At 42.8% G+C, this 25,473-nt stretch overlaps 1 protein-coding gene across 6 annotated transcripts in view; it reads right to left on the reverse strand.

Annotated features, from left to right (window-relative positions):
• Positions 1–7,481: 7,481 nt before the first annotated feature.
• ENAH (enabled homolog (Drosophila)) overlaps positions 7,482–25,473 on the reverse strand; it is a 48,862-nt gene continuing 30,870 nt past the window's right edge. For 3 of the 6 annotated variants that reach the window (XM_010159412.1, XM_010159410.1, XM_010159408.1), the window contains 8 exons: positions 23,337–23,644; positions 22,944–23,083; positions 22,466–22,520; positions 22,090–22,138; positions 18,662–18,728; positions 11,769–11,847; positions 9,528–9,585; positions 7,710–8,416 (listed from right to left, as the gene is read on the reverse strand). In XM_010159412.1, the coding sequence (XP_010157714.1) occupies positions 8,379–8,416; positions 9,528–9,585; positions 11,769–11,847; positions 18,662–18,728; positions 22,090–22,138; positions 22,466–22,520; positions 22,944–23,083; positions 23,337–23,644 (794 nt within the window). In that variant the 3' untranslated portion in view covers positions 7,710–8,378. Of the gene's footprint in view, positions 8,417–9,527; positions 9,586–11,768; positions 11,848–16,128; positions 16,192–18,661; positions 18,729–22,089; positions 22,139–22,465; positions 22,521–22,943; positions 23,084–23,336; positions 23,645–25,473 lie in introns of all 6 variants that reach the window. The other 3 variants (XM_010159409.1, XM_010159406.1, XM_010159407.1) reach the window with 2 other exon arrangements.

Below are 25,473 nucleotides of genomic sequence, written 5' to 3' on the forward strand. Positions count from 1 at the left end.
TTCATTCCTTTTAGAGCAGACATCAAGCCATTCATGAATTATTAGTGAGGAACTTCTCCAGAAAAAGCCGTTTTCCTTACCTCTGCTACATTTAGTACTACGGAAGCTCCGTAGCAGAGCTCAAAAATCCCCTTACTCAATGGCTGCATCACCCGGTAACACGCCGGCTCCAAAGCACACCAGCTACGATGCCACCCAGCTCCTGCCTCAACAAGGAGACGTTACTGGTCAGTAATTGCCAGTTATTTATTCAGTAACTGTATCTCAGTGATTCAGCAAACCCATTTTAGTTCAGAAATACCACCGAATGCCTTTTATTCTTCACTCACAGCATACTACAAGTGTTACATTCTAGTCACGTTCCAGTACGTGAAGTTACTAGGCCATCCCCAACACGCCACACCGTACGTAAAGGGCGTGCCGTTCTGGAGCATACAGACTGGGAGTAAGCAGTTAAAAACAGGGAGAGCCATTCTGTTGCACCCCCATGGCATTAGAAGCAGGATTCCCAATCTTCAGCGGAAAAGCCATCTCCTGGAATTCAAGTTGTATCTTACTGCCTATGTATTTTTTCCACAGATACATAGAAAAACAGATGGGCGGCATTTTCTAGACTGTGTAAAGAGAAGACAGTTACACCTGATGGTGGGAAACCCTTCAGACTAAAAGGACCAAACCCTAATACGACGCACACTGGCTTCCGGGAAGCTGAGAAGACTCGGGGCTTGAAGATGTGCAATGTTTTTACTCATAATAGCCGAGGGCACGTGGAGAAACCTAAGCCATCAGCATCCAGTTAAACACAGCACGTAACCTACAGCCTCCAGAGTAAGACCAATGACCTCCTGGCCACGAAGCTGCCCTTCGGCAGAGATACAAAATGTACTGAAGGCTTGCCTGCGCAGTGACAAAGCCGAGACTTGGCTGTGGGGACAGGCCCTGGCTGTGCTGCGGTCTGTGCCGACAGGCTGAGCCGGGTCTGCCTGCACGGCGCGCGGGCCTCAAGCTGCCACACCGCGCAGCTCCGCGCTCGGGGAGCGGCGTTGGAGCCCTGCACTCCCCACCCCCCGCATTCCTCAAACATGTAAAGAGACACGACGCCGGTCATAGAGACATATATCTACCTATCTCTGCCGTTAACAAAAAATAACAGTGGAAAAGTAATACAGCAAGGAAATGCAGTATTTTATGAAGTGCTCATTCCCCTCCCCTTGATTATTAACAACTATTAACATCATCACCTCTGGTTTCCCACACACACATTTCTTGGGAACACACGAAGCCCAGATGCTCCAACCAATGTTCATACTTTGACCACGCCAAACGTGCTACCGTCTTCAAAGCCTGTTACAACCCTATTCCTTTGTTTTCAACATGGAGTTTCCATTTTTGGCTGTCAGAACCCTCTCATTTGCCTACCACTACTGTGGATTTGGGATTTACCTGCTTTGCCCAAGCGTGCACTACCCCGTTCCCACCCCACAGCTCATTTCGGGACACCTTTAGGTGACTTTCAGATGAACTTCCATGACACCAGGACAAAGGGCTCACGTGAGGTTTTTTCTTTCCAGCCCCCCCGTGCCACTAGCTGCGAACAGTAGCCGAGCCCGGCCGTTCAGCAGAACCCCAACTCTTCGTTCCCAAGTGAGCGCACAGAGCATCTCGCCGACTCCCCGGTCAATTATTATAGCGAGTAGCAGCTCACCAAGTATTACCCAAGCAAAACAAGAGTTGGAAGGGCATTTGAAAAGCAAACCAAACCAACAGGTTGAGTAAAGAACCAAAAACTCATGTTTTAGGGGTTGGTTCCATCGGAAACTGATAAAAGATTAGTCAAGATACAACAAATGCATCACAGAACACGGATATTTTCAGCTTGCAGATTCTAGCTTTGTAGAAGCCATCTCTGAGGTATGCTTTATATACATTATATATACAATTCATTTAAAGAGAAGTTGAGAGCTGCCTCCAGCGTGCAGCCTGCATGTTCCTCTGCCATGTAGTTTCACATCTGCGTGGGAACGTGACCTTGTGGAGACCTGGCCACCACATCCCAACGTTTGCTTGACTCCAGAGTATCCAAGAAGAACATTTAAATCTCTGAAGGATTCCCCCCCACCCACCCCACGAACTAGGAACAGGAAACCAAAGCAGGCTTGAGGGGCTCATCCAGCAATGCTGCCTCCCAAAATAACCTGACCACACCCCGACCTGCCACGCTAGGGAGACATTCCGATCTCCGAAGTCACTTAGTGTCATTTAGTTATTCTCTTTACTAAGAAACTTGAAAAAAAACCAAACCCCAAACGTACAACTAACAACGCGTGGCATGACAGCGGGCTGTTACAAGATCTCACATCTGACAACCCAAACACTCTGGCTTCGTGCCGGTGACAAACTTCCCTAGACCCACGTTCAGGAGGCGTTTACGAGCGTGTCTGTGCTCCCCCTTTCCTCAGGGCGACACTTCAGCTGCTGGGGCTGGTTCTGCAGCATCACCGGACTTAACCGAGCTACACAGGGTCAAACTGGTTTCACAATACGGTACTGGGGAAAAAAATGTCAAGCAGCAGATAACTCACCTTCCACAGAGGTAATATACCTCGCTTTTTTCCTTCTTTTTTTAAACGTACTAGGCCTACAGCAATGGGCAAGCAGCCTTAAGGCTGCCCAGAAAGCGCTCCCAATTTGCAGGTTACAGCAGCATCCAGACTGGATGTGCAACCTGTCTGGGAGTTTTCAGGCCTCCCGCAGCCCAGCTCCTTTCTAGCAGCTTCCTTCCCTGCAGGTATCAGCCTGCACTGAGCGCTCCCAGCACTCCCTCACACTTCCCTCCTTACACCCACCTTCCACACTACTGCTCACGTGTTCCTCTGCCCCTGCCAGCAGCTTGCGGACCAACTCCTAGAGGCCCTGGCAAAGAAAACTGGGATATGGTTCGGCACACTTAGAGCATCGTTAGCATAGACGACTTTATTGCCGAGTAAAGAGCCGTTCAGAGAGCAGGCAGGGATTTAAGACGCTCCAGCTGGCTGGTGATAAAAAATTACACTTGAGAATTAAGATGGTAAACCTAGGATGATGATGGGACGTCACTTCCAACTCTACAGTGCTTCTGGAAGTGACCTGCAGTTGTAAAAAGTGAAAATGTTACACCGGTAACAGCTCTAAACTAAGAGCTGGGAAGGGCGAAGGCAGCGGTCCACGTATCTGACCGACGACTGCGGCAAAATTAAGCATCTCGACAGAGGAGACCGTCAGCCTGCAGCCCTGAGCTGCACCAGCCAGAGGAGCAACACAGTTCATCCGCAGGAGACGCTCCACCTCTTTGCCACCAAACAGCTTATCAAGGTTGGACGCTGGATAGAGAATACTCATCGAGTAACATTCAGGACACCACGCTCCATAAAATAAACGTAAGAAAACGCATCTGTTGACTGAGAGTTCAACTGGGACCCATTTATAATGGCTTCACAAAGCCGCCTGACTTTTGGCAACACTGGGATGACCAACTACCCGACCAACCCCGCCGTGCAACCAACGAGGGTGCGGATCACCAGGTTACATGCCGACACCAGCGCTGCGACTGAGGTTTTTGCTGAGCGTTCCCAACACCTCCTTTTCCCTATCTCGGACAGTTACGCCAAGTTCTATTAACACCTTTCTTTAAAAATTCAGATTATAAACCCAAATCAACTTGAATCGATTCCCTGACACATCGATTTCAACAGCCTTAGGTGACCATCTCCAAGGAATTAAATACTTAACTCCAGTCAGGCATTCACAGGGGCTAACCTAAACAGCCAACCAAAGGTGAAAAACACACCTACTGCGACAGTTCATTAACGAACTTACTTCTCCCTCTTCATTAAGACTCTCCTAGACAGATGTAACCGAGCATTAAACAATCCTCCGTGTTTCCATACCCCAAAATTACTCCCTGAGATGGACGATTTAAGTGAGGCTGTTAGTCAAGTGCTTTGCCCTGGCCCCAAATCCACTGAAATCACGGACTCCTTCCCTTTTCACCTGCTCTCTGCCAAAAACCCTACAGTGACAGCCTACAGAGTCCAGAAAATTTGCAGTCCCCCAAAGATTTGTTAGATTTGGGTACAAAGCCAGTTTGGGAAACTTTTTCCTTGCTCCCCATCAGGCTAGCCGTGTTCACCTACAAAAGCAGAGGGAATCTTGATTTGGCAAGCTTTGTATGACTGGTTGTAAGACAAAGGCTGTCAAGTAATGCTTAGCACTCACACCGAGCCTACTTCAAGCATTTTCAGAAGAGCCGATGTAAAAAGTGCTGATGCTCATCAGTCTGATCGATGGCAGACCACCTTCCTACTTTTGCACAACTTTAAAAACTAGATTATTGTATATCAACACAGATTTTGTAACACTGTTAAGAAATTTGAATCAGAAGTTTTTATACTTGTTGCCTAAACACTACCCCAATTTAGAATTCAGTGATAATTTTCTTATTAAAAAACCTCTTTGTAACTCATTAAGGTTGGTGCCAAACTCGGCACCGGTACAAACGGTTTGCCAAAGCTGGATTGTCCCATTCTCTCTCTGAACAGAAAGGCAGCAGCAGGGCAGGACAGCTCTCAGGATGCCAAGTCAAGGACTTACCAAGAAGCTGTGGATGCCCCATCCCTGGAAGTGTTCAAGGCCAGGCTGGATGAGGCTTTGAGCAACCTGGTCTAGTGGAAGGTGTCCCTGCCCATGGCAGGGGGGTTGGAACTAGATGGTCTGTAAGGGCCCTTCCGACCCCCAAACCATTCCGTGATTCTGTGATGACATTTCAACAGCTACACTCAGTATTCGGCTGGAAGACAAATTGAGCAAAAATGCCCTTAGTGTACAAAAAGCTGAATTAATCTTTCATGGTAGGTTTTCTTTATTACCAGTATTGAAAGAAAATCACGAACATAAAAGCAGCAAGAGAAAACGTCAGACTGTTACTATTTTTCCACTGGTCTTGGGAGGGTGTCCCTCCCTTCCAAGTTCTCCGTGGATATAGAGACCAAAGCGTATGCCGTGTGAGCACGTAAATCAAACCGTACAGTTTAAATGGATTTTAATTTACGTACAGCAGTTCCCATTCATGAATGTTACACAGTCCCTGCCTGCAATTACACTCTTCGTAAGGTATGTACAGCAGTTCCCATTCATGAACGTCACACAGTCCCTGCAATTACACTCTTCGTAAGGTAGGTCTTCACCTTTCTCTACCGAATCTTCTGCTGGAGAAACAGAAAGGAGGGGTGGGATCAAGGAGTAAGGAATGATCAGCCACTAAAAATTTTGCGAATTTGAGTAGGAAACCTCAGAGAGTCTTTTACGAAGTTCCAGAAAGAAATGGTGGCAATGTGTATATATTGCAATTTTATTTCATTCGCTCAAACAAAACGTTAGCATGTAAGAAATTTAAAATGACACAATATGATAAAAATAGCAGAGAATGAACTGAGAAACTAAAAAGAAGGTAAACCTAAAGGCATGAAAAGTCAACATTCATTAGTGATCATCTTCAGTCTCTGACTGACACTTGATGCTCGATAACTTTTTAAAACAATGAACTGGAAATCAGTATGTCTGTCTGAAGAGATTTCAGCACCAGCACTAAGATTTTTTTTTTTTACATTCAGTTGGTTGCAGTTGACTTGTAGCCACTTGTCTATAGTACAGGTTCGTCACCGGTCAGATCACAGTGTTGAGGAAAGCAACGCCTTCCTGGCATTAGAAAGGATCCCTTAAACTGCCCTCAGCTTAAGACATCCATTGTACAAAAGCACAGAACCACCACAATATGGTTTTTAGAAGAACTTGGTTACCAGTTAAGCGAAACAATCTTAGCTTCTGCAGTTCATTTTCAATACTGAAATCTCTGGAAACGGTGCAACTGTCAGTAGGACAGGAAATGTCTACAGTAATCTTTAATTCAACCCGGTTTTCTGGAAAGAACCAACTCGGCCGTTTGGGATTACAGAAAGTATGAATGTAGAAGCAGCACAAAAGACGACATCTGTTCCTTTTTCTTTTAAACAGAAATCATGTTAATTGTAGACCAAGGCACAAAACGTTTAGTGCATAAACCAGTTCCTTGCACGATCGAGTAGTTCAGCCGCTAACTTTGGACCACTTGTACCCATTCACGCTATTCCGCTATGCTACTCCTCAACGCTCCTAGAAACAAACCAAACATGATTTCTGACAAGGGTAAACTTCCCTAATGCTCAGAAAGTCCGTGTAAAACAGAAACTTATATCAACAAAGATGAAAATGCCTCCTCTTGTTTTGAGAAAAACGGTACTTGACAAGCTGACTACGGAATTATTTTTTAATGCCTTCGATAAATGCATGCAGGAAAAGTGGGGTTTTTTGTCTTCTTTCTTTTTCTAAAAAATGACTAATAAATGGAGTTAGGCAATATTTCCACTGTAGTCTTCTCTTAGAATCTGAACCTATAGAAACAGGAAATGTTTGAACTGGAGAAAAAATTTCCCATTGAAGCCTTTCCAAAGCTGTAAGTGATGCTTTGCTTTGGTGTGCAAGACAGTATGTTACTGAAAGCATTTGTCCTACGAATGGAGCTGCATATACTTTTAAGCTGAAACATTAATCTCTCCAAAAGTTGGAAGTGAACTTTTCTTTTGGATCAGCACAGGTCCCAAAGCAAACATGGCACTGTTACGGCTCAGAAATATTGAGAGTGCAAAGGAAAAGGGAAGATTTTGATCCATATTCTTTGTCCAAAGCACTACAGATCCAATTCACAGAATTTCTATTCCACTGAACTGTACCCCATTAAAAAAAAAATTTTAAAAAACCCAAAAACCAAGCATAAAATCTGAAAACCCTGGGAAACAGAAAGGTATCATCTTCCCTCAAACTGATTCTCGAATTCTCAACCGAAACCAATGGCATACCACTGCTGTTTTTCAGGGTTTGGGTAGTGTGCAGCTGTAGGGTATTTTGTTGGGTTTGAGGTTTTTTTGGAAGGAGAGTGGCAGATAAATTAGAAGGAGAAGGGGACGTACTGTGATGTGATGCGCCATCATAATTAACTGCTGTCCCGTTTCATGAAACGATCAAAAAGGAGTCTCAGAAGAGAGTGAAGCAGGGGGTCATGGCAAAAAGGTGAAGGACAACGCACTTACACGGGGGGCATCCTCATGGATTCAGATGCCTACACGTTTGCTCTCTCACCAGGAAAGGAGTTCGGTTCACATGGGAGTTTCAGAACCGTCATGGAAGTATTACTGAATTTCAAATAGAAAACTGAAAAAAGATACAAAAGCATCAAGTACCTGGTTCCATTAACATGGTTACTGATAAAAGTCACATTTTCCTCATTATTACACATGCATGTAAGATGAAGAAAAAGTGTAGAAAGTAATAAAAATGTGTCACCTTCCCCCTCCCTCATCCCACATCTTTCTGGGCATAAATTAAGCCTTACAAATGAAAAGGCTACTCTGTGACATGCAATTTTTCTTTTAATTAAAAAGCTGGCTGTGTTGTGTTACATTACAAAAATGTCCACATGCATAAATCTAAAAAAAGCCCCAAAATCTACTGTAAATCTACAACATACTAATGATTTACATTTGACTGCTGATTCGTATTATGTAGAAGTCTTAGATTTGGTAAAGCATCGTAACAATGTAGGAAGGCATCTACATCTTTAAACTCTGGACTGTATTTGCTTTTTTAAATTTTCCTATAAAATTGCATGAAGGCTAACTAGAGAGGCTTCCTATCATAAAATTCCAAAATCTTGATATGTCGTCACCATCTAGGTCATTCACTTACAGATATTGCCCTTTAAAAGCGCGCGTTTCTAATCGCTCCGTGTTTTGTGAACTGAACTTACACACATCTGATCTTTTAAATTATTCATGGAAATATCAGATATGATAGGAAGACAAACCTGAGATACATTTGAAGTACAACAGTATAACTTGCTAACTCCTTCATTAACAAAGAAAACCTCTCTGAAAAGCCTTCCCAAGCTTTTCCCTGTGGTTGTTTTTTTTTTTTTTGTCTTAACAACAAAGTCTGAAACATGTGCAATTTTATCTTGACATGAGTAGACTTCAAAGCACTGCGATCTTGTCTGACAGGTGTAGGAATTTCTGCATAATCATTACAGTAACTTTAAGAGTCTTTTCCACCCTGCTGGAAAGGTCAGAAAAAAGCTGCAAACTAGGAGGGGAATAGCATATCACCAGAGTGATGCGTCTGAAGCTTTTCACAATAGGTTGTTTCTCCCTCCTTCCAAGTGTCTGTCTGTCTCCGTTTTCTTCTAACAGCTCACAAAACGTAGTCAGTTTTATACCAAGTTAAAGAGTCACATCGGCTTAGTCCTAGTCTTTCTATGCAGTATTCGACTTGCTGAGTTCCTGCCTGATAGCTAGAGAGAAAGAGAGAGAGAAGTTAGCAACTCCAGCCGTCGCAGCGCAGGCAGAAAGCCAGCACACCCAAGGGAGCCACCTGCCCCAGAAGCCTCACAATGTGGGCTGCGTGTGCCTTCAGACAAGTGTCCTTCTCGCCCGGGCAGTGCCCTCCTGCCCACTGCAAAGTGTTCGTCAACACCTTCATTTTCAGTCCTGCGCCTCCAGCCAGTCTGCGACAGCCCCCACCAACGGGATTGTCAAGGAGCACATGGGTGGGCTCCTTCATTTTCATTTTTGTTTGTTGGTTTGTTGGGCATGAAGAGCGGCCTCGGGGCCCTCCCCTGTTTGCATCCTGCTGCCCTAAAAGGCTGCGGTACGCAGCACAGTCCAAATCGAAGGAAAAGCGCTGCATTCCCTGTAGCCCCAAAACAGCCAGGCTTTTGTATGACATCAGCTGATGACATTTGATATTTTACCAGCAGTGGTATCAATTTGATGACCTTCTTTTCCATCTCCTTTTTTCTTCCATAAAAGAAGAGAAAAAAGGGGAAAAGCTCACCAAGACAGTAAAACAGTGTTTTATTTACTTCTTGACTGGTGGACCTTTAAGATTATGGTCTCTCAATAATTTCCCTTAGTTACAGAAGGCTACTTAGGAAAATATCTTCTGTTAATATAAAAATGAAAACTGTGAGAATTCTCTTCTTTGACTCTTATGCTACAGACCCAAGAGCAGAAGACTGAGAGCGGGGAGCACAATCCTAGGACAAACATGACCAGCTTTGAAATATGCACCTCAGCAGCTTTGGCTTATTTAAAAATAACCCACCACCACACGATAAAAGAATAACCGCAAATCTCTCAAACACAGCATCCCTCCAACCACTTTTAGAAGTCCGAACTTGGTGTCCGTGTGCTATGAAAACGGAGAGCGCAGGAGAGAAGAGGGACAAGCACATTAATCAGAACAGGTCTGGCAGAAGTGGAAGTATGGCACCAGGCTAACAGCAAAGCTGCTTTTACCAATATATCATTCTCGGGCCAGAAACACATTGTATTTACACTGCTGTGCACCTGTAGCTACCCGCTCTAAGGCTGATCAACAGCAGCAGACAGATTGATACTTACCATCAATGAGTTCTTCCTTTAATTTCGTTAACTCCTTCCTCATTTCATCTAAAATGTCCTACGGTGTCAGAGCATAAGTAATAGATTAGTTCTGCAACACGAACAGATTTGTTTTGTTACCTGTAATTTTCTGCTGAAAGAAAACCACAATTCCTCCACACCTTTCATCAGTCTTTAACTCTCCTGAAACCCCAGCCTTCCAAGTTAATCCCAAACCTAAAGCATCCCTGAAACGTTCTTACTGCAGGTGCAATGAAGAAAGAGACCCTTACAAACTGATTCCTGTAGAACTTACAGGAGAAGAGACATACTGAAGCTAGAATATTGCACTAATGTAATTGCTGAATAAATGAAAAACTCCACCGTATTTGGCACATCCCTTTGAAATAAGAAAGCTTTGCTACAGGTGAAGTGTGATGTGGAATGCAAAAAAAGCAGCTAACTGAAAACTGCAACCCAAGTGCATACTCAAAGAAGAAAAAAAAAAAAAAAGAGGAGAGGAAGCGATGACGGTACTCCCAGTCGCCAAGCAGAACGCGAGGGGATGCAGGGGACGTACTGAAGTGCCGTCCCTCGCTTGCTTTCTCCATCCTTTCATCTAAGTGACGTTAATTGGTGATTTGGTGAAAATGCTTTTGTAAGCAGAGTGGGGCGAAGTGTCTGTTTCTGCAGAGGAGACTGTCGCCTCCTGAGCAAACCTGTAGCCAGGAGCAAGCTCATCCACAAGATTTCACCCATCTCCTTCTCAGCTTTGGGGTTAGCCTGCTGTTCACACCTGCGTGCCACTACTCTAGGGTACTCCAGACTTGCCGAGTCCTTCACGAGCCGCTAGAAGACACACGCGTGGACACACCATCCCTGCCTGAAGCCATTCCAGGCCTACGAGCGCGTACCAAAGCTGTAAGTCTCCCGGTTCGTCAAGTCTTAGACAAGACTCTTGGAAAAGTGGCAAGAAGCCTTGGAGCGGGAGCATGGCCACCAGTTGCTGGGAAGGGCAGAGGCAAGGAAGAGCTTGCCATGTGTCCAGTGGAAACAGTGTGAGATGACTTTGCCTCCTGAGAAAAGAATCTTAACTGAGTCAGTATGCTGGAATTCTGGGAGAGCTGTGCTTTATGGGATGATAGGTTCCTCATCCTCTGTGCCTTCAACTTGAAAGAATCACAGAGAAGAATAAAAAGCACCCAAGGAAAAAGACAAAACCGAAGAAAAATTTAAAAACCAGCCAAACTGCTATCAGCAGCGGCATCTCACGGGAGCTGTAGCAAGAGTACTGCAAATCCTCTTGAGCTGACAAAACAGGAGTACCCCTTGGACTGGATTCTAGAGCAATCCACACACACGCTCCAGAACCCACCAACTCACTGTACAACAGCCCACAGACCCAGCACTTGACCTAAACCTCTGCCAGAACCGGCTCTAGAACGTCGCACTGAGCTGGGACCTGCTCCAGAACCTCCCTCCCCACTCGAGGTCCAGCCCGTTGATCCAAACGCCACTTGAAGATCCCTCACCAACTCCGAATTCACATTCCCTATAAAAAAAACACTGTCACCACCACCACAGCCCTACAGCCAACCATCCCCTGAACCTGCCACGTCAGGAACCCACGCGCTGCACAGCCAACCGCTGCTCTACAGACTCCTGATGCAGAGCCCCTTGGCAACAGCAAGCTCCTCACCTTCTGTTCCCAAACCAACCCCAACGCGTCCCATAACGACACCTTTTCCTCATCTAACAGAAGGTGGCTGCCAACTTCTTCCCACAAGACTCCCCTCTTAGTCAGGATGGCAACACAAAAGGTGGTATCACTGGATGCTCTTTCACCACCAAACTCATGACCATGATATAAACTCATGACATCTGATATAAAACATGGTGATACTCGTTCTGCTATAACTGCTCTGAGGGCTTGTCTGCATGTTTGGTTGGGTAGAGAGAAGGAAAGGTTTTCCAGGCAAACCAGGTTCCCAGTTCCATCCATAGTATCAACACCATCTTGTGTGTGCTGTCTAATGCAAAAGCAGGAACAAGCATCTGTGAGAAAGTAATGGGGCTGTGTAAGCCGCTATCCTACAGTTATGCCTTCTAACAACCCTGAAACATCTGGGGAAAAAATAATTACTAATAATTTCTAAATCATTACTTAAGTTTGGAACTAGTTAAGAAAACAGTTAAAAACTGGTACTGGACAGCTACAAGCCCTTCTACCCAAGTTTTCTATTCAAAGCATTATACACATACCTGCTTCAATCTGTCATAATCTAGACCTTCCGACTGTACTCCGTTGGCACTGGGTTGCCCCGTCGGTGTAGATTTTGGTCTGCAGTACAAAAATACATCCAGGAATTATGGGTCACTCATTACAGGATAGGTAAGACTTACCCGTCAAATTCGCAAACATTCATCTATCAAAACCATAGTAAAGAATCAAAATGAAAAAAAAAAAATAGGAGTGGGAAGGTGGGAAAATCAGGCAGACCCAAAATACCACACAGAATAGAAAGCAACCATCAAGAACATTTTCCACATACTGGAAGAATCAGTTACCATAAGAATAAGAGTTATTGGTTCAAAACAAGAAATTTTCAAGTAGCAGAGAGATTTCACTGTCCATGGTTTCTGAATTTTTCATAACAGGCACGAAAAGCCTTCATATGTCAAATAATTTCCCTTCTCCCCTTCCAAGTGCTTACTCATTTCCAGAGAGACCCGCTCAAATGAACATTCCCACTAAGTAACGAGCTCATGTTGACGCTGTAACCGTGTGAATGCTGTGGAATCACCCTGGCAAATTCACAACATTTGACAGGACAAGGCTGAACAACCTTATTATCTCCCCTCCAACCTAAATTATCCCATCAATTGCTTTCTAAAGCTACTGAAAGCAAATTCTGTAACAGCAGCAAGATTTGTAAGACCATAGTTGAGAGGAAGGTCTAGTGTTTCAGACTGCATGATGTTCAATGTTCGCCTACATGATACTCCCCTAAGACACTGAAAACTTGCTTACCAACATTATCATGCATTTTTAAAACACACATTCCAGAAAAAGTGGCTTGTCTACCTTGACACTTCTCTTTTCTGAACCTCTCTGTATATACAAGGTGTAACTCGGACTCATGTACGTACTACGCTTCCACAGGGCCTTGCATACCGACAGCTATGAGCAGAGACCAAACCTGGACGCTAACAGCAGACAAGGCAGGGATGGATGGATGGATGGTGTGGGACAAAGCAGAAGGAATGTTCTGCTGTTCATAATTTCATTTTAAATCTTGGCTAATATAGTCTATAGAATATTAAGCCAAAAGAAGTTGATAAAACTGCTGACAGTTCACGTCGAGAGGCCTCCCCAGTGTTTAGAATTATCACAGTATGGTCATGTTAAGGAAGGGCAGGGCATTAGTAGACTGAACTGGGCCCTATCTCATTGTCCTTGCATGTGGCATCACTGAACAAAAAAGCCTGGTGTAAACTCAGTGTCTCACATCAAAATTCTTACGTGGGGTGAATTCATTACACACTGAATTTTCTGTATTCGTTACCTGAAGGCGCAGCCATATTTATTAAAAGGGAAGGTGGGCAGGAACAAAAAAAGACAAACAGAAGGAAAGGCACAGTTCTGCGCCTTATCTTCTCTCAAATACATAGTACAAAACTTTTTTCCAGAATAAAGCAGAATGTGTGAGGGTAGATGCAGTAAAGGCATTGCAAATGCAAAGCAGTAGATGCACTGCTTTAATTTTTCCATTTTAGTATTTTTAATTTAGCTAAAAAAAAAAGGAAGAAAAAAAGCTGTGTTCTCCCTCAGAAGAAAAAGAATAATTAATATCTATGTTTGTTTTTACAAATCACTACCTTCCATGCATCTTCCCTTATAAGAGAGCAGCTCATCCTAGAAGAAACTGTCTGATGACAGTGTCTCTGTTCAGTATGAGCAGAGTAAGCTTCATACTGGATTGCCTCGATGACTTTTATAACCTGACAGGACAACTTCCTCATTTGCTAACTGAAGGAATACACTCAAAATGTGAGTCTCAACAGAAAAGGGCACACACACTGAAACGTCGCTTCAATACCACAGAAACTTTCGCAGGCTTGTGCTCCCCAGCTGATAGTGCTGCCTCTTGCAGGTTCCCAGTGGGAAAAAAAATGTTAAGAAACAACATGGGACACAAGACCTGCCTGTTTTTCCTCCCCCTAACCTGCGATAGATAGGGCACGCCTGTGTCACTGAAGAGCTTGGCACATTCAAAAAATTCATTAAAACCTTCGTACACATTCATAGCTACCAAGTGATTCTGCTGACAGGACATTTTAAATTGGTACCCCCAAGCCCATTCATCTTTTCAAAAGGCAGTAACTCCAGTGTAGGTCGTTGAAACCTCTCGACTGTTTTTTTAATGCTTCGTGATTATTTCTGTGCACTGACAAGTTACTTATGTCAAGCCCAGTGGCACCCATTTAGGGAAAAGCTGCCAGCAATTAACCATGCAAAACGGAGTCAGCAGAAGGGATTGTGTAACTGTCCCTTTGCTGCCAGATTTGCATCAGAGCAGAGAGGTGCAGGAACATCCTGTGTTGTTACACCAGCTCGGCTCTTCACTTGGGATCACAATACTCAGTTGCTACAGCTGTTTAAACAGAAGTTCCCTGAGAGAAATTCCTAAAATCATTATTGCTTGAAACACACCAAAAAGAAATACACAATCCACCGAGTAAGTCAGAAGACAAAATATTGAGTAATTTGATAGTGGAAGAAGCTGGAAAATAGAATTCACCTTGTAACCACCAGAAGAGCTACAGTGTGAGCTAATGCTATGAAGACAAACCACAGCTTGGGATCTTTCACAAAACTTTTACATGTTGACAGCACTTCTGTCCCTGTGAAAGGATTCCTTGCTCAGAAACACTCATCAAGATGAGACCTTTGGCTTTGGCAGCTGCTGCTTCAGGATATATCCCAAATTTGAAGTGTTACTTGCAGTTTACACTTCAGCCTGAAAACGTGACTTACGCCAAGCAGAACAGCATGGGGTTTTCAGATTCTCTACATATAGTTTCTGATCATTTCCACTGACTATTACTTTGTTCCCATCCCATACAATATGGCATTACAGCATTTACCCAGCGTGACTGGAAAAAGAATGTGTCCTCTCAAATGCAATTCTTGGCAAGTGATAACAGGGACACTACATGCCTTAATGAAAGAACCCAAACAAGAATATACTTTAATAAAATTAATATTTTATATTACAAAGAATACATTTGAATAAAGTTACTTGTGACTTTAATATTCTAATGATATTACTTTAAAAAAAAAAAAAGAGTTCTCCACAGACAGACTGCTCTGTGTTTCTTTTGCTTCAGATCTTTTTATTCTAAACACTGCTCTACCAACCATACTCCACAGAGTCCTGCTATCTGTCAAAAACAGGAAAGTCCCTTTATAAACTCTACCACTCAGGCTTAAGAATGCATTCCATTTGGCTTTCCAAAATGCAAGAGATTCTTCATTCAGTCAAATATTAAAGATGGTAATTGGTAAACTGTAATTTCTAATCTCAGGCCAATCTATCTTTCTTTGCCCCAAAATGATCCTCTTTTTCTTTCTTTAGCCCGCTCAGAAGAAGGATTAATAGTGAATGTGGCTGCGATTAAGAAAAACATTAACTATCCAAATTTAGTGAATACAACATCCCAACCATTGGAGCCTAAGGTGGCTAAAGAGCTCTCCCGTGTGGTTTTTCATAGCATTGCCTAACAAGTCAGTGAGGCAACGTCGATAGGCCCTAACACACCTTAAACCACGCATGCAAGATAAAGATTTTATTCATGCCAACATGCAGAATACACCACCCAAGATAAGTAGCTGAAAGGGGAACTTTTCATACAGAAGATTAAGTAGTCACCACAATGAGTGCCGTCATGAAAAACAAAGCTGGAATTGGACTCAGTAATTTGGGGGGGGTCTGAAACATGTTTACCTGAAGAAAGTTCTTAAAACCTGAAGGTTTTCAATGTCAGTATTTTATGACTACTGCTACAGAGAGTAAAACTGAGATTTACATCTTAACATACACATGATGTTAATTCTAATTTGTGAATCTTTTCCCAAAGAAACACTGTATTTACAAGTCACCCTTTTTTTAATCCTTTGTTTTTTTCTTTCCAAAGTTTAAGTCAGGCAAAATTTTTCTGTTGCCTTTACTGAATTTCTGAAAAGCTGATGTGAAAACTCACCTGGAAAATTAATTGCTATTCTTGTGTAATTAAACTTAGATTTTCGAAAACCTGCTTCTCTAAACACTGCCAATGGTTTGCTAAATCTTGGCCTATCCAACGGGAATTTGTACCTTTGCAGGTGGCGTGTGCCAGAAAGCCGGGATTTAATACGAATTCGTGGCTGGTTCTTAAGCCATCTCAATTTGCCTTTGGTATCATCTGCTTTTACCAGTCCAAAAAATGGGCTTGACTGGACAAACAAAATGGGAAAAGAAACCTGGTCATCCTTGTGGTGATTACCAATCCATGTAGAAAAAGTCCAACCCGGAACTGATCAAAATGGTTATTAAAGCCTCAAATCCCAACAGGATGATACCTGTTTAATGAATCATAGAACCTGTTTTCAGAAGCAAGCAGATTTTTCCACGGAGATTCCCGTCTACGAAGGGGAGAAACACTACCTTAACAAGCTATAATAGGTCTTAATTATGTTCAGTTTCAGCACCTTAAATACCATGGAGTTTAACTAGTTAATGTTCCACGACTTCCATTCGAATGTTTTGGGAGATACGAAAAGCAGACAGCTTCAGCCTTTTCATTCTGCTACAAAAAAGGCCCGATTTTAAACAGGACACTGGTTATTTTAAACTGCTTAGAACATTCACTGTAACTCCTTTACTGTCTACCTGTTTGGAGGCTCTGAAGAGAAAGTTTGGCGTACTTGCCAGTTTCTTAGGCATGCTTTGTTTAATCCCTGTAAATGACTCCTATCCTCTCTGCAGAGGACAGAAGCAGGTTCTCCAGGCTTACCAGGTGAAAGATATCCCCTCTTGGCAAGCACACTATTAGTGTTTCAAGCAGCAGCACCCTTTGACTAACGCGCTCAAGGAAAGTTACTTTAGCAAGCTGCTTGCTGAGATAGACTTGACAGCTGTAGAGAATTAAGGAAAAATGCGAGGATATTGAAGAGAGACTTCTACTAATACCTTTTCTTTCTCAGTCCATGAAACATTCCTCATCCTGGCAGGGCAAACTGTCAACTCCAGCTAGAAAACTGTACTAGCAGTCTTAAAAGATACGCTACGGCACCTTCCAGCAGTTTACGACAGCAATGGAAAATAATACTGTCATCCAATAAACAGGGAATTCTTATTTGGAAAGAACTTTTAGAGTATATACCCAGTGAGGCTCTCATCAGGCTGAATTCTATCAACATTTTCCATCGGATGACTGAAGACAAAAGCACGATGGAGAGATTTTCTTAATATGTCTCAAGAAAAGTCTCAAAACGTTTGTACCCCTCTAGGTCAGAAAACATTCTTACACAGCCCTCTAACCTCTGAATTCCAACAGCTGGAACAAGATCAATGAAACAGGCTGCATAAAACAGTTTATAAGAAGGTAAGGCCATAGGGACAGGCAGAATGAAGACTTAGGGACATCCCCAGACTCTCCAAAGGAGTCTGATATGGAAGTCGCCCTATTCATTAATCCCTTCACTTTCCTTTCTTCAATTGCTTATACACAGGGTATTTAGATCCAAAGGGTCAGGTCAGCAACTGTCTTCGCATGACACCTAAAATGCTCGTCAGGATTCCTTACACAAGCTATTTCTGTGACAAGTTCCCCCTCGATGCCACATATTGGTACCTCGATCTGCTTGAAAACAAGAGACCTTGGTTAAAGCAGGTGAGACCTTCCCGAGGGCGAGGGGGAAGAAGGTCGGGGGAAGTCAAGGCTAAAGGTAAAGCAGTGTTTTGTTACACTGGCAGTGTAGCAGAGAGGACATCACCAACATCACCTGCTTTTTGCCAAAAAAACACAAAGCAAGCAACCAGAATCAGGGCTGCAGACATTTTAAGCTCCTGAACTTAGTACTTCTGAAAGACAGACAAGGATACTGATGCAGGCTGAGAGCGTTTAATGCTGCATTTTGGAACCAAAGACCTCGGAGACAACCTCAACCACAAGCAATGCCACTTAGGGAATAATTGGTTTTTCATCTCTGATCACTGAAACTTGAACAGCTGTATCCAACAGGCCAGAATTTTAAGGAGAATCCAAGTAATTCTCAGGTTTAACATGTTCTTTTGCTTTCTCTCAAGAAATTCAGGTAACTTCGTCAGATTATCACAAGCCAGAATCCTTTAACCTCTGTATGAAAAATACATAGGAATTCTGAAGTGAACCACAAGCCTCCTGGACAATAAAATATACCTCAAAAATAAAATCTAAAAAAATTGCTAATGCAGCCAATTTCTCTCTTTTGCATTACTGAAATGCCTACCAAACACCCACTGCCTACCAAAGTTCCAGCTGGCAAGTTACCAACAACTGGTTACTGCACTGAGGGATGTATAATATTTCTGTATTTCTTTAGGCTGGACTGTCTTGGATTGGTATGAGATAACAACTGAAAACTGTCACAGAACCAACTCTTACCAACATGGCGTAAATATCTAGATAACCATTCTATGACTAACACAGAAACAGAAAGGAGAAACCTATTCACTAAGTTTACTACTGAACATACGAATCACAGCACTGAATTTGGTTTTCCCCTGCGGGAAATTTCAGACTTTAAAATAAATTAAGAAAAAAAATAGAAAGATGGAAACATTGCTGCAGGCAAACATACAACTTAATAATTGAAGTTAATTGCTAAGGAATCTTTTAGGGGTTTACTTTTGACTTTACTGTCAAAATTTTCACTTACTAGCATTCTCTAAAAGCAAGTCTTCATTCTCAATTAACATGGCCAACAGTAATTTCCCAGCAGTAATTTTAAACCCATATATTTTGCTTTTAACACTATTAAGGTGATTTCTCCTATTTTCATCCAGTGTCTTGAGCAGCATGAGCAACAACAGCAAACATGAGGAAAAGACAACTGGTGCAAAAGGGAGTACCTGGAGATAACAGGTGACTTGCTTCCATTCACTGTATTCGTTCTTTCCCAAGGCTTTCTTGTTAGTTCTGGAAAACATAATGAGAAGATTAAAAACTGCCTTTTTCTATTTGCTGTGTAATTTACGTGAGGAAACTTCAAGTACCTGGCAACTCAATCAGCCTTTTTTTTCCCCCCTGAACTACACTGCATTAGTTCTTTCGTATTAAGTGACATTCTGTTGTATTGGCCTTGTATTTATGTTATGATGGCATCTTAAAGTCTCGCTTTTGTTCTAGACGTTGTAAATGCCAATTTGATAATTCAAGTGGGAGGTTTGCCTTATTGCTTCAGTTGTAAAACATGGAATTCTGGAACCAAACAGTCAGCTTCATATACTGGGAGAAGATGCTTTTATGCTAAAGGAGTTTTCCTGAGCTGTTAATGAAAGCTATAAAAGTAATTCAGTGACAATTTCTACGTAGGGATAGAAGGGGTAATACAGCCTCACACAACTAGAATACCTTTCAGCAACAAGTTATTTATTTTCCAAAGCCTTGTCCCCTAAAAATTTTCCCCTTTCAAAATAATGCAGGCTCAAAACTAAAGGTAAACTGCCCTCAGTTTCAGAAAAGCTTGTAGTTTACTTACCACCACTAGACAAAGTGTTACTGTGCATCTCTTCTACCACCTGGACAGCTTATACTCTGTGGGCAAGCACTCTATGATACGCTACAGAAGAGGATTTTTGGGCCTAGTCTACAGGCATGAGTCAAGTTCTCAGGTCTACAGTTTTCAGTCAAGTTTTTAAAACCCAACCTGTCTTTATACATGCTCATGCTTCACTTTGCATCCTGGAGCCTGTTTTCAATTCTGTTTAGAACTCTCTTCAATAAACTTTGACTTGCTACCCTGAGTTTATTACAGTGAAGTCACACGTGAAAGCTGGCTTCATTGTGCAGGTTTGTTTGTCAACAGCAGACAGACAGAAATCACAACTGAAACAGGGCCAACAGTTCAGTTAAGGACTGATTATTTTATTCTTGTATGGTCAGGGAGTTTTTTTTTTTTTCTCTCCTTCAGCAGTCTCACATAAGCCCTTCCACAGGACATACCTATCACCACAAATACTTCATTCCTTATGGATCAGGATTTCATTCCTTACAATCTGCACAAGCTAAACCAGTCTGTCTGTAGTGTGAATGGTTATTACTTCCTTGCTATTGTTACTTACTTAGGACTTTAATGTACCACTGATCTTATCAGTCTTTATGTCAGATTTTGGGTTGGTTTGTTTTGTTCCCTTCCCATTGTACTGGTCAGCTCTGCCAAGCTGGGCAGGCTGAGAGGCAGAAGTCTGCCAGTACAGCCTGTGACCTGACGTACTTCAGGACTCATCCTGCCACAGGAGTTATTTTAGCAAGATTTTAGTTGTATCTGCAAAATTACTTGAGAAACTTTTGCTATGGCTGCAGCTTGCTCAAGGACCACATGATTATCCCTATCTAGCTGAAACAGCAAACATTATCCAAGAGTCCTACATCTGTTGCCTATCCCATGGCTTTGAGCTTCTTTTGTTTATATTATTACCTAATGTGTTTTAACTTTGGTTAAAACTGTTATTGAAACAGTTATGCGACTGTTTATTTCTTCCCCTAAAAGGAATACACCATATACAAAGAAGGGCTAGTATCTATAGAATCACAGTGTAACTCTGCCTGTAAGCAACAGGAGAGAGAGAACACCACCTCTTGAACAGCTGAAATGTGTCAAAATAAACCAAACGAGACCCAAGCTCAGGCCAGAAGCAATGTCTCCCCTTCCAACATCATACTCCTCCTGACAAAGAACGCAGAATTCTGACAGTTCACCACAACAGCACATAGGAAGGGCACAACACCGAAGAAAAGAGGTAAATGCTAGCAAGTCTGTCTATAACTATTATATTATTAGTGGTAATTAGACATAATTACACAAATTTTTGACCTGGCCTTTGCTCCAAATGCCAAGCATTCCTCTTAAACATTTTAAAGACATGTTCCAGTGGTGAGGCACTGCATTACCACAGCATTTGGCATCATCAAGAAATGAAGTGAAATCTCTCCACTGGAAGGAAAAAGTCAAACCTCTGGATGCATCTGACATTTTTAAAAAGTCTGATGAGGCTTCTTATCATGACAACCAACTAAAGGAACCACTTCCACCATTTTTGATTTCCCTCTTTCAGGCCTGTAATTATTAGAAGTTGTCTTCCAAAAGCTGTCAGTTCCGCAAGGCTAATATTATGTGTGTTTAACAGAATGAAGCAAACTCCTAAGCTAAATGAAGGGAAGAAAAAGGGGGGGGGGGGGGGGGGGGGGGGGGAGGAAATGATAAACTTAATACAAATCAAGTCATTTATTGCCTCGCAGTCTAACTTCTTTAGACTACTGGCTGTTCTTCAATACTAACAGTTTTCCTGTTACTTCCATCAGGACACATTTAGCTCCTGTTCTCCTTTTTATCCCACAGGCAGTGGCCACATGGATTTTGTTCACCTTAGAGCAGTGGTTTTCAGTATTAAGGCCTGCACACCATCACATGCCCAAATCATCTAGTGAAGTATACACATTGGTAAGCAGTCAACAGAGAAAGCTAGAACATACTGAAGACTGGTATATTCATGAGACAGTCATTTTCCTTCTGCTTCCACTACCTTTTGAGATGACCAAGTGTATATTACATGGCACATCCTTCCCCTTTTGTATGCATGTAGGGGAAGGTGGCTAGGGAAAGTAGAAGTACCTTCTTGCACCCTTAAGGGACTGGAAAAGAAAGTCTCAGATGTCACCCAAGTCCTTGTAACACAAGCATTTATGGTACAAATACATACACATGCTGACAATACAACTTGGCCAACTCCAGCGCTGGTGATACACGTAAGCTTTCCTTACTGAAGTGTTGCTACACAGTTCCTAACTCTGCCACAAGCATACCTCAGCAAAGGAATCAAGAACTTCTACTCCATGCACTTACACTGATTCAGAATGGACACTTGTATGTGTACGATTCTTCACTAAAGCTCTTGAAATGGCAACTCTCTCCATCCGACTCTGGCAGCCCTGTATGTCTGCCCTGAGAGAAACAAATTACTGTCCCAACTTGTAGTTTGTCCCCCTGCAAGGACTGAAAGACAACTGCTTTCACATCCATTACCAGCTGCTTTCTGTGTGCATCAGCCCCACAGGTTCGACACAGGAGGCCCCTACACCAAGCACAGTGTTCCAGTGGATGTTCTTTCTATCTGCCACTTTCTGAACTGCTTCTGAACCAGGACCTGTTCTACAGCAAAATGCCAGGCTGTAATCAGGGGAGAAGAGGCAGGCTCCAAAATTCAGCATTGCTGACTGAGATTCCTTACTAGGCTTTAGCACTGTAGAGTCACAGAGTCCACAAACCTGTGCTACTTACCAGGTGTGCTCGTTGAAGAAACCTTAGAAGTTGAAGACTCTGATTCTTCCTGATTAAAAGGGAGGAGAGAGGGAGAAGGCCAGGGCAGGGGGGGAAGGAAGGAAGGAAGGGAGAAAAAAAACCACCTTTGAGTCTTGTGAAGCTAACAAATTAATCTCAACTGTTCAAATATTTATTTCACTTTTTATATAGATTTAAGTGGTTCTACTCAATTGTATGTAGAAAACGTGCAAGCACTATCCACTTCACAGAACAAGTTGTTCTCTGTGTGCATATAAATACTGTAAAGTATAAATTATGTCTCATGTACACCACCAGAATCATCTTTGTAATCTTGTACTGAGTAACATGAAGTAGCTAAAATTTCTCAACTCACAGTTTTATCTTCTTTCTGTTCTGGTTCTGTTGATCCCTTTTCAGCAATTCTTCTCCTATAAGCAGAGACAAAAGTTACCAAGATAGTCAGAGCTTTAAGATTAGTCAGAGCTTTAAGATGGAAGAACAATGTTTAGTAATTAAAGACATATACAACTTGATAGCTAGATAATTGGAAATTAATGTTTAAAAAAGTCCTTTCAAAATACTTTCAAGGACAAAGCCCTCCTGCCAAAGAAACTGCAATTCTTCCTCCTCCTGAAGTCTGTATCCCCTCCCTCCCCTACTGCTGCACTGACTTACACAGAAGCGCTTGATTATACTCAAGTAAAAAAGGCTATTCACAAAACGTTATCAGCTTCACAAAGCAGCCACGTGAGTAAGCCAATGTTTATTTGATCCCTAGCCAGCTGCAAACAGGCACCCCAAATCCTACGTCAGAGAGGACTAAGCGGGAAGAGCAGAGGAACAGCCCTTACCTCCTGGCCAGCAGGGCACTCATCTCTTCCATCAACCCGCTGCCTCCCAGGGGAAGGGGTCCATTTCCACGGCCACTGTCTGTTTTAGATGAAGCAGAGCTGCCTCCTCCTCCTCCACTTGAACTGGAGGAGTCTTCACCCTTCATAATGCACAAAACAGCAGATGTGCAAATAAAATGACAGACTACTTAATGAAAGAAGCAAAGCTCACAGGTCAGAAACAAACAACTGTATAAAGAATGGGATGGGCTGGTAGTACACCCTGTAACGCCTTTTTAATAGTGAATTAAGCCTAATCCAACAGTTTTGATACTGCTATTAATATCAAAACAAAAATTACAGCCCGTTCAGGAAGACAGGAAATGGAAAAAGAAACAAAAGAGCTGCATTTACCCGTGAGACTTTCCTAAGCTTGGCTCCAGCAAGTGCAGCTGCTAGTCCAGTTAAAGGGCGATTTTCTTCGGACACGAATCCCACTGAAAATCCAGAGGCAGGGAGCGGGGGAGCAGGAGGTGGAAGGGGAACAGGAGGGGCTTGGCTAGGAAGTGGAGGAGGTGGTGGTGGCGGCGGCGGAGGCCCTGAAGGTGGAAGTGGAGGTGGTGGTGGTGGGCCAGGCGGAGGTGGGGCTGCTACTGAAGACTGAGCTGGGCCAGGGGGTAGAGGGGGTGGGGGAGGAGGTGCAGGTGGTCCTTGGACAACACCTAGTGTCAAAGAGAAAACAAACAGGCTATATTAAGGATTCGGAAAAGAAAGATCTTATGTCCATTGAAACACTGGTTCTTTTGCTCAGTGTATGAGACACTAATACTGGTAAGGGTCCTTTTTATAGGCAAGAAAAAACTGCAAGTTTCAGCAAAGGAGAGTGCATTCTTCTTAAATTCACTAAAAGTATTACATAGTAGGCTATGAGAGACCAGACAGTTTCAGAGACATTCACATACAGAACCCCTCCAGTCAGCTTCTGTGCTGCAACCATGAAGAATCTTACACCAGGAAAGAGGCAGAGCTTTTATAGAGCCAGGAAAGGCACCAGCAGCAGACCACGTAGGAACAATACTCAACACAGAGTGACTCCTCGTTGCACTAACAAGCATTTAACACACCACCCAAACACCTGAATCCTGGAGCTGTGTGAGTTCCAACACTAATTTCTAAGCTGTACAAAAATCTTTCCTCTGAAAACCATTCCAGGAATCAACTTGAACAATTTCATACAAATGCTAATTAGTGAGTTAGAAGACTGACACATTTGATGGGAACAAGCTCTTCCATTTTTTTTTATCTATGATTCCTCTAATGCTTTAATTTCACACTGATGTGCAATACAAAGATATGTTTTGAAGAAACACTAGTCTGATGATTATTGTGTAACTATTATAGGAAGAGTTTAAGATACTGTGACTAAGAAACAGCCCTACATAACCTCTCCCTGCCTCTCCCTAACTGCCATAAGCTACTACAAATGCTGTGCACCACCTTAAGCAACATGTACAGGCAGGAATTTCACACGAATCTTCCTGGTTTCTTACTCTGCTAACCACTGTGTAAATGTGAAAGCCTTTAAACTCTCTTGGCATCACTCACCATCTAAGTACACGCTTTTATTCCAAACTACAAGTGGGGCCATTCACCCTATCTACAGTCCATCCCAGAGTAGCTCACACCTTCATTCAAGACAAGAAGGTATCAACCAGGATCTACTCTGCATGGCTTGTGTGTGATGGAGCCACAGCCTGCTCACCCCACAGAAGCCCCTGTGCCCACACCTTTAGCTAAGCTACTGCAGACTTACCCACAAAGACCTACATCTATTAAATCAATATAAAAGCAGGATTCAGGTTAACAAATACATTTACATCCGTGTCAAATGCATTTCTATCGTATTGGTAGAAGTGTCCATTACGACCGTCACCTGCTTAACCAAACGTTTTTCTAAAGGCTTTTTAGCTACGCTGGCAGTACCAGAGGAAGATCTGTCTTTATATTTTATATATATGTACGTATATATGCCTGCATGCAAACATGTACCAAAATACGACGACTGTAAAGAAAGAAATGCGGCAGGTGTTACACACTGCCTTCTGAATTTGCAGGTTAACACACTTAACCTGATAGGTGGTTTGAGTTTTAGCAACCCCAGCCCCAAACAAAGTGCTTCAGACTGTTCCTCGCTTAAGGCCGTTCACACATCCAAAGCCGCAGATGCATTCTTCCACACTGCCTGCCATTAGGAAGCTACGGATGCTGCCTATTAACCCCATGTTCCACATAACCTAACCATGCGGGATTTACCAAGCAAGTACTCAACAGGCTCTGTTCTCCACAGGTGAGATGTTCAGAAACCAGAATTTTACTTATGAGAGGCCACAGAACGCCAGCTCTTACCCACGGAGCTTTAAAGTTTCCCTTACCCCAACTTTTCCAGGCGGTACATCGTTGTGGTATTAAGATCACTGCAACTTTGGAAGCATCGTATTAATTCTTTGGGGCGGTTACGGGCTTTGATACCAATTGGTTTTTCAACGGCATT

Source organism: Eurypyga helias, unplaced genomic scaffold, assembly GCF_000690775.1.
Source record: "Eurypyga helias isolate BGI_N326 unplaced genomic scaffold, ASM69077v1 scaffold14469, whole genome shotgun sequence".
NCBI classification, from domain to species: Eukaryota; Metazoa; Chordata; class Aves; order Eurypygiformes; family Eurypygidae; genus Eurypyga; species Eurypyga helias.